Raw genomic sequence first — 9,143 nt, 5'->3', positions numbered from 1 at the left:
CCTACAGGCCTGGACATGAATGAGAAGAGTCACCTCCAATGTCATCTGGTTGTCTCAAGTGGCCTAGTCAGAAATACTTCTGGTGTATAAAAGCCCATACGTACAACCAACGTCAGGGGGCCTTCCTTACTCTGAGTACGGAACGGAGTCAGAGGTCACTGCATCCCACCTGGCCCAGGCTGGGGAGGCTGAGCCCCACCCTTGTGCCCCACAGCTGCCCCTCCTGACGTGCAGCAGGAGCCCCCACGTCTGCACCACCCCGAATGCCCGTGGGCCACAGGGTCTGCCTGCGCTCGGGACAGGGTCGGCCCTGTACCTGGTTGAGAATCGCGGGGGCAGCAGAGAAGGCAGCTGTGAGCACAGGAGGGAACAGTGCTGTGCTGAGGCTCCTGGCTAGAGGTCGCTTGGTCCTAAGGGCTCTCGTGCCCAGGGACGTGGAAGTCCAGCCCAGCACCACCAGCCGGAACAGGAAGTGGAGCCCCTGCACCAGGACCACCACTGGACAGGAGTTTCCCTACAGGCCTCTGGCAATGGAAGGGAGAAACTTGGGTGGGGAGGGGACAGGACGGCAGGTTTCTGTGACGTGCAGTAACAGACGGCAGGGTTCCTGTGGGGGGGTGACCCCAGGGCAGCTGCACAGTCTCACTATTGGGCAAGTGATGTGGAGAAAGAGGGGCAGCCATGGGACGAGTCTTCATTGGCAACCAACCAGGGGTTAACTCCAGGGCTTCTACTGGCAGCGGGGACAGTTTAGAAAGCTGGGCATTTATTTGGATTTACAGTAACTGGAGAAATTCGGTCCTTGGAAGTGACCGTGCAGACCCAGCCTCATCTAGAGCCTGCAGGGCTTCACAGTGTGGGGCCGTCTGCTGCCATGAACACCACGGGAGCCCCTGCAGCCCCTGCCTCCCCGGCAGTGGCTCCTCTGCAACGGCCGGCCCTGCGGTGCGCCAACGGGAGGCTCAGGCGAGCGTTCGCTGTCGGGGTTTGATCCGTGGATATAGCTGGGAAGCCAGGAGAACGAGTTAGGACGAGGAGAGGACACACTGAGCACCCTGGTGCCAGCGCACTGTCCACCCAAGACCTGCCCTGACTCCTTAACAGCTGCAACACCCTCACCCCAGCCCGCACCCCTTCCTCTCTCAGCACTAGGTGCCACCTGTACAGCGCTTGTCACAGTCTGTCCCCCCAGGCAGGTGCCTGGCCAGGTACGGTGTTCGCATTTCTGGAGTGACGGCTTTGCCAGCCTCGCCGAGGCAGTGGCGGCTGCAGGACTGGTGTGGGCCCAGACCCACACCCCTCCCCGCCCAAAGACACTTCTGGGCTTCAGAGCGTTGTGACTGGGGCAAGACAGCAGCCAGGGACTGCAGCCAACTCAGCAAACACACAAATCTGCAGAAGCGCGGAGCAGGGCGGTCCCCTGCCCAGGCCCCCCAGTAGGATGTGGCCCCACACTGCCTGGGGTGCTGATTGGGGGTGCAGAGGCAGGAGTGAAGCAGCAGCAGACTCAGATCCGGGAGAGCGAGAAAGGGTACTCACCCCCAGCAGGTTTTTGGGCACGTAACCCTCTCGGTCCCCCAGCCGAGCCCACCACCACTCGGTTTCATTTTCGTCCTTGCGCCTCAGGATGGTGATGGCGTCTCCTTCGTGGAAGGACAGCTCGTCACTGTTCTGGGCCTCGTAGTCCCAGAGAGCATACACCACGCCCTTGTTCATCACGCCCAGCTTCTCCTGCACCCCTGGGGCGAGACAGTGCACGGTCAGGTCTCCAGGGGTGCGACTGACGAGAGCCCCACGGTGCGACCAGACCGACATGCTGCTGTGTTCTGGCGGCCCAACGAGACTGAGGGCCGAGAGGCTGGAAGCCAGGCCCAGCAGGACAGCACTGACACTGAGGTTCTGAGTCCAGAGGCAAAGGGACATTGTTCCCAAAGGCACTTCTGAGGGTGAAACAGCCCCCACCTAGAACAAACTTCCCCCAGCCAGCGACGAGAGAAGTGGCTCCCAGAGGGCAGGGAGCGCCCATGCACGGCAGTAAAAAGGTCAGTCCACACCCGGGGGCCACTGTGGGAATTCCATGGAAGGCCAGACATGCTGGTGACCCGGGTACTGCCCCTCTCCTGATGTGGCAGCCACTGCCCCCCACACAGGCCTCCCCAAGCTTCTGCCGCCTCTGTGCTCACAGCTGGAGCCGAGGGGCGGTGCCTGTTCTGGGGTCTAACCTGAGGGCCGGGCGCACAGGTTCCTGCCCTGTGTGGGGTAACAGTCTCAGCCCAGACAGCCGCTCCAGCCCCCAAGTGGCTGAGCCGACTGCAGCAGCCTCGCTAAGACCTGATGGACCCCATTCACGATGGTCACCACCCTGGCCTGACCCTGGACGCCCTTGGCCCCCGCCGAAGATCCTGGGAGCCTCCCAGGGGAGGCATGTGGATGGCGCTGCCTGCCGCCTGTGCACCCTGCTCTGAGGCCCAGAGGGGCAGCCTCTGCACAGAGACAGGGAAGGGGCTTCTGCCAACTCGGGTTTTCAGACTCGCTGCCTCAGGAAGGTGCCTGAGGACAGTGCAACCTCATCTGCCTGACCGACTGGGATGCCCGTGAAGTTAGGCTCGGGCACGCCCGGCCCGGCCCGGCCCAGCCCAGCTGCAGTGCGGTTCACGTCACACTGCAGCTGGGAGGCCCAGGGCCCACGTACCGTACAGGAACTGGGAACACTGGATGTAGCCCTCCTCCATCTCCTCGCATTTGTCCGCGGCAGTCTCAATGTCGCTGATGGTCGAGGCAAAGATGGCAGCACCGCTCTCTACCAGCTGTTTGCAGAGGTGGACACTGTTGCAGGAGGCGGCGCAGTGCAGCGGTGTCCTGCAAGGGGCGGAAGGTTGTCTCGCTATGGGTGTGACTTCCACTAACGAACTGTCCTGAGCTCCTGTAAGCTCCTGAGGTGGGCGTGGTGTGGCCTGCGGAAGGGCCCGTAAAGCAGGCGCTCACAGCACTGCAGTGTGAAGGGACTGCCCACTGCTGATGCGCACCTTCCAGTGGCTGATGGTAAGAGTTACGAGCATTTTACCAGCGAGAGACCCAGGTGTTCCAACACAGCAGAGCAGACAGCTGCCTGAAGTTGGCAATAGCCCCTCCAGGTGGCCACAGCCTACACAGGAGCACAGGACCCCGCAGTGGCCCACACAGGCCTAATGCCAACCACGGATGACCCAGCTGTTTACAAACAGCCATCAGTTGTGGCCGCAGCACACTCTACTACTCTACCATGTTAACAGTTGGCCACCAGAGCAAACCACAGCTGTGTCCTGTGGTCTAGACTCTGCATTTCCCTTCTGCACAGTGGGTGGGGCTCACCAGCCATCACTGTCCGCGGCGTTCACGTTGACACCGAAGTCCAGCAGGAACCTCACGATGTGGTGGTGGCCAGCGCAAACGGCATTGTGCAGGGGGGTGATCCCTTCGTCATTGGGCTTGCTGGGGTCTTCCACCTGGGAACAAGGGTGTGTGAGCCCCGCCCTGCAGATGGGGGGCTGGGGGGAGTGCAGGGCGGCAGCTTCTCCCAGCTCACCTCGTAGATGATCCTCTGCACCAAGTCGAACTCTCCTTCCAGGGAGGCGTCCAGGAGCAGCGCCAGTGGGCTGAAGCGGACACGCAGCCCCCGGCCTGTGCGCTCTGAGTTAGGCTTCTTCAGGTTGGTCCGTTTGCTCTATAAAGAGGAAGCAGACTTTTGATTTAAAGGTGACTCACCCAAGAGCCCTCCATGCGGAGAAGGGCTGGGCCAGAAGCCCCCACCCCTCTGGAGCAGCAGGGAGAGCAGGGAGCCAGGTGGGCGACATCCAGGCTTTGTGACTACATCCAGCCCGAGATGGGCAGCTCTTCCCCACCAGTTGTGAGGGACTCCCAACCCCTTTCTGCTCCATCAACACTGACCTCCCACCACAGGCCTCTATCTAGAAGGTTCTCCCCCTCACTGACTCCTCCCAGGTTCCAGCAGCAGCTTCCCTTCCTCGGGAAAGCCTTCTCGGGGCTCCCTGGCTGAGCCCTGCAGCCTGAGCCTCGCAGCCCTGCACTGCCCCTCAGAGCCCCTTGGTGTGAAGCACTGTTCTAGGCCTGACGCATGAGGGTGGGGACCAGTCTGCCAAGACCCCCACACCCAGCACACGGCTAACACAGGCAGGTCCTCCACAGGCACTGGGTGGACATCGCCGAGGACCACACCCACCGTAGAAGCGGCCGGCCGGGGCACGACAGGGGGAAGTGAAGGAGGGACTTGCTCTTCCCCTGGGGATGGGGTCTCCGGCCCAGGGCTGGGGACCTGCTCCGTGGAAGGGGCTGTGGCCACGTTGTTGTTGTCGTCCTCGGCAGGCTCGGCTGTTTGGCGGGTGGTCTGGGGACAGGTGAGCCCCTCTGGCTCAGGGGACGGGAGCTGGTTGTCGTTGGCATCTGAAGCGGGAGCAGACTCAATGGGGAGGGGGACCGTGGGCTGGGCGGGGCTGGCTTCTCCCAGGTTCCCGTTGGCGCTGGTATTCCCATTGTCCACGTCGGCCAGCGTGCCCGTGAAGTCCTGTGAGGGGCTGGGCTGGTAGAAGGGGGTGCCCTCCATGCCACCGGCCAGGGTGTTGAAGCGCTGGTAGAGCAGCTTCTGGATGTTGGGCCCACTGGGGCCCTCGGGCTCCGTGATGGAGCTGCGCTTCTTCAGGGGCCGGGGCGCGTTGGCCAGCTTCCTGCGCAGAGCCTCCAGGTCGGCGTCACTCTGGTAGCGCAGGGGGGAGTGCACAATGGGCGTGAGCTTGGTGGGACTGAGCGGACGGGGCAGGCTCTCCATGGTGCCCGCGGTGCCATCCCCAGGGGGCGCCGGGCTGTCCTGCTCAGGCTCCTTCTCAGCACTTTCTGCGGGCGGCTGGGGCTGTGATGAGCTTGTGGTAAGAGAACCATGAAGAAACGGCAGCGGGGACGGGGACGTGGAGCCAGACGGTAAGACGGGCTTTCCGTACACTGCAAGGGACACAGAGGACAGAAATGTGAGCGCCCCGCTGGTCCTGGGGTCTCATCACTGAGCACTCCTGGTGACATGAGAGATGACCTGGCTGGTGAGCCCTGACTTACACCCCAAACAAGCCCTCTGCTCCGAGGAGCCTCAGTGACCCTTTGGGAAGATGGATGTCTACTTCCGCTGCTTCTGCACTGGGGCTTCCCGAATCAGGGCTTCCACAAAGGGAAACTCGAAAAGGCCGTGGACCTGGGCCCCTTGCCCCAAACCCAGCCTCCTTGTTTTCTGGCCGAGGAAAACAGTGTCCCCTCTGGACATGGACCTGACCCTCGGACCTAGTGGAACAGTATGAAACACAGGCCGAGTCAGACAGCAGCGTCCGCCTGGTGGCCCAGGGGCTCTAGAGAAGGGTTCCAGCTCTCCAGCACGGGCCAGAGCCCAGTCTACGGGCTTCTAGGCACTGGGTGGCCAGGCACCTGCAGGAACCCCTGGACTAGGAGTCTGGAAGCTGTGGCAAGTGCCCGGGAGTGTCTGAGGAAGCCCAGTCCACACCCGACAGGCAGGCCCCACTGTCTGGGCCAGAAGCACCGCTGACCTCGGCAGGTGCGGAACCCGGCCCTGTTCTCCGACCTGCCTTCCTGGAGCACCTTGGCCGCCAGGGTCCATTTCCCTCACCCAATCAGGGCTGTTCTCCCTTGCGGGCTCCAGTGGAGATGCCCAAGCAGCAGACACCCCTGTGCATGGTCATCAGGGGTCTGGCTCAGCTATGGCAGGTTCAGGCAGAGCCCCCCACCAGCTCCTGCACAAGTCACCATGAAGCAGCAGAAAGAGGCTGCTCCAAAGGCCAGCCCTGCCTGGAGCTGGAGCTGGAGCTCCTGGGTGCGTGGACAGGAGATCAGAGCTGCAGCCGCCTAGTGGCACAGGCACTCTGTACCCTCCTCCACCACCCCTCTCCACGACAACTGCGGCGGCCACACCTTGCATAAGAATCCAGTTTAAACCTGGATAGTGTGTGGCCCACGTGTGAGGACACAGACTGGCATTTTCTTAAGTAAAAGTTCAACTTCCTGGCCCCAAGAGGAGAGCACAAGCCCACCGTACCTGCTTTAACTGACTTATTTACGGCGCTGTGCGCGGCTGGCTGGTAATTCTTAGGCGGTGTGGCTTGCTGGAGGTACACAGAGTATATGGAACTTGAATTCACTGTCTGGGGTCCTTTCCTGGGGGACTGTGGCCTTGACCCTTTATCAGCCAGAAAGGGCCTAATGGCCACAGTCAGCGGGAGTTCAGGTTTGCCATCTCCGGCCGGAAATGCGGGTGGCCCCGCTGGTGGGTACGTGGGGCTTGGAGGCACAGAAATCCTCTGCTGAATCTGCTGGGAGGAGCCCAGCTGGTGGGTGCTGCCCACGGCGGGCAGTGGGCCAGGTTTCTGCCGAGCGGGTAGGCCTGCGCTGGGCCTGGGCAAGCTGCTCTCCTTCCTCCTTTCCAAGGAGTTTGTTGACCCTGGACCCATGGGGGTGGGACTCGGGTACGTCCCGTAGCTTGGAGGCAGTGGCTTGCTGACACCAGGAGGTGGGGGCGGCATTTTACCCATCTCGAGACCCTAAATGTAGACATTAAGGAGAAAAATAAAGTTATCCTTTGAAAAGTTAAGTATATTTCCATCCAGTCACAGAGAATGCAAAGTAGGACTTGTCACCCTTCAAACTGGCTTGTGACCAGGCACAGGGCACACTGGGGATAAAAAGCAGCAGGGCTGTCACCTGTCCCCAACAGGACAGCCCTGACCAAAAGGCCTTTGCGCTGGCACACTGCCTGGTGCTTAGGGCCCACTCGCGCCTTCCGAGTGGGTCTAGTTTGGACACGAGGGGGGTGCTCTGCCTCATCGCCCCTCCCCTCCAGGAAGACGAGCGCGAACAGGGACGTGGCTGGGGGCGTGTGTCACAGGGGTCACAACAGCGGCCTACCAGCTTCTCCGGGGCTCCCAGAGCTGACAAGGGCACAGGCTGGCTAGAGACGGTCCCCTGTTGGAGCGTGCCCTCTGTGCTGGAGTCCGTCCGGCCCACACCGGTGGTCTGCGTCACTCTCGCAGCAGGGCTGACGCTTTGTTTCAGCGCTGGCCAGTTTCCGTCGCTCGCTTGAAAAGAACACAGAATTTGAGAGACCCTGTCCTGACCTCAGAGGGGCCGCCCTAAGAGCAGCCCTGGCAGAAAGGAGAATCGCCTCTTGGACAGGGTGTTCTGACGGGGTGGCACCGCCTAGACACTGACCACCCTCCCTGGGCACCCGCGTGCCAGGCAGAACTGAGGGCCTCTGCGGGCAAGGCCCCATCAGTGCCCACCTGGCTCTCTGTGTGGCCTGCAGCGATGCCTGGGCCGGCGGGGGGTCGAGGGGTGGGGGTGGGGGGGCCGGGGGGCCGGGCTAAGTCCAGGTCGGACCCGTCACATCAACACTGGTGAGTAAAATCAGCCCTGGCACTTGAAGCTCAAACACTACCTACACTTCCATACAACAATAAAGGGTTTCTTTTGACTTAGTAACAGGTTTGATCTGTACCCCTCCCAGTATTGAAAGGAAAGTTTAACTTTTAAGCTGATAGAAATCTCTGTCCTCTATAATAACACATGATCACAGAAGACTGTACCAGGTCCCCTGACTGGAGAGGCAGGCTACATTCTGCTGCAGGGATCGGAAAGCCAGTCAGCCCTGCATTTTCAGGAAGGTTGCTGAGAAGCTACATTTTTATAGAGCACCTTCCAAACTGAAAAAGAGTGACAAAGCGCACTGGCACCCAGCTTGTTCACAGCCGGCAGGCCAGGCGCCAGCCCTGACTCACGCTGTCTCTTCTCTGCAGCAGGCTCAAGGGCTGGGTGACATGGTGAGCACCCAGCCACCAGCCACACAGGGCAGCAAGAAATCCAGGGGGACTGTCTCGACCCTGACGGGAACAGCATGTCCCGGGTCCCTGTCCCTCCTGCCACACTGGGGAGCCACAGAGAACTCTTCCTGGCCACAGCAGCATGCAGGCCCAAGTCTATGATCTACAGACGGGATGGAGACTCCTTCATGCACTCTGGGCATGACCAGAGAGGCCACAGCGCACGCAGGACAAGCAGAGCCTCTGAGAGTACCTGGCTGGGCCTTGGCGGCAGCAGCAGCCGCACCAGCACACTCTGAGGCCACATGCGCCCTCTGCAGCAGCAATGCAAGCCCTGCGTCTGCTGTGATGCTGCTGAGTCGCTGCACTGCTGAAAGCCATCCAGGCTCCAGGCAGCCACAAGGCCCTGCTGAGTCCGGGGCCCCAGTCCATTCGTCACCTGCTCAGTGTGGCCCATCAACCCATTTGAGGCCAGAGGTGCTTTTCCCTTGTGTCCCTTCCAACTGAGACTGCACATCGTGGGCCAGAATGACAGGCGCGCCCAGGCGTACCAAGGTGGAGACTCAGGCTGATGGGGAGACAGAACCTGCTGCAGCCTCGCGGTGGCTTTCCCGCGCACACTGTCAGTGTCCCAGGGAGCATGGCCACCCAGTGGCTCCGGAAATCCCGTGTAAATAGAGGTTTTATGGGAATTAGCCACAGAAGGACCAAGAAGGGACCAGGAATTCTCTTCAGGATGAGACAGGAAGTATAGGAGAAAGATCATTTATTTTTATTATGAAAGGACAATTATCTTTAGGTATGGAGATGTTTGTACTGAAGATAAAATTAAAAGCCTCACAATGAACTCAGGAAATCATCTGAATTTGGGAGAAAGAAAACCAAAACCAACTCCCTGTGCCAGCACAGCTCAGACCCCGCCCTGTCTGATGAAGGGACACATCTGCACGGGAGGGGCAGGGCTCTCTCGGCTTAGAGAGCAGCCGGCTGCTGACTGCGTGGTGCTGAAGTAGACCGCAGCTGCGCGCCAGGCCCGCCCACAGCACACGGCGCTCCTTCAGGACCGCGCACACCGGCACCACGCGGGGCCCCAAGGCTCGTCATACTGTGTGTGTCGGTGGGCCACGGCCGCCACGACGGTCTGTGGACTTTCTGATGGACAAGGACAAGCTGAGTGGGGAAAGGGGCGACCAGCCACAGTGCTCGGTCTATAGGATGGTCACGGTGGTAGTGCACAGCTCCCAAAGGTGCCCAGAGGACACGGTGCCTCAGGGGAGA

At 61.0% G+C, this 9,143-nt stretch overlaps 1 protein-coding gene across 2 annotated transcripts in view; it reads right to left on the bottom strand.

Moving 5' to 3' along the window:
• Window positions 1-749: 749 nt before the first annotated feature.
• Window positions 750-9,143, bottom strand: part of PPP1R13B (protein phosphatase 1 regulatory subunit 13B) — a 75,686-nt gene continuing 67,292 nt past the window's right edge. For both annotated transcript variants that reach the window (XM_037164272.2, XM_053666049.1), the window contains exons 10-17: window positions 6,955-7,124; window positions 6,089-6,590; window positions 4,220-4,992; window positions 3,566-3,703; window positions 3,352-3,485; window positions 2,693-2,859; window positions 1,540-1,739; window positions 750-1,004 (exon numbers count right to left, since the gene is read on the bottom strand). In XM_037164272.2, the coding sequence (XP_037020167.2) occupies window positions 963-1,004; window positions 1,540-1,739; window positions 2,693-2,859; window positions 3,352-3,485; window positions 3,566-3,703; window positions 4,220-4,992; window positions 6,089-6,590; window positions 6,955-7,124 (2,126 nt within the window). In that variant the 3' untranslated portion in view covers window positions 750-962. The remainder of the gene's footprint in view (window positions 1,005-1,539; window positions 1,740-2,692; window positions 2,860-3,351; window positions 3,486-3,565; window positions 3,704-4,219; window positions 4,993-6,088; window positions 6,591-6,954; window positions 7,125-9,143) is intronic.

This window comes from Artibeus jamaicensis, unplaced genomic scaffold, assembly GCF_021234435.1.
Source record: "Artibeus jamaicensis isolate MK-2021 breed Jamaican fruit bat unplaced genomic scaffold, CSHL_Jam_final contig_444, whole genome shotgun sequence".
NCBI lineage: Eukaryota > Metazoa > Chordata > Mammalia > Chiroptera > Phyllostomidae > Artibeus > Artibeus jamaicensis.
Note: the sequence above shows the minus strand (reverse complement) of the source record. Positions and strands in the feature narration are given on the sequence as shown.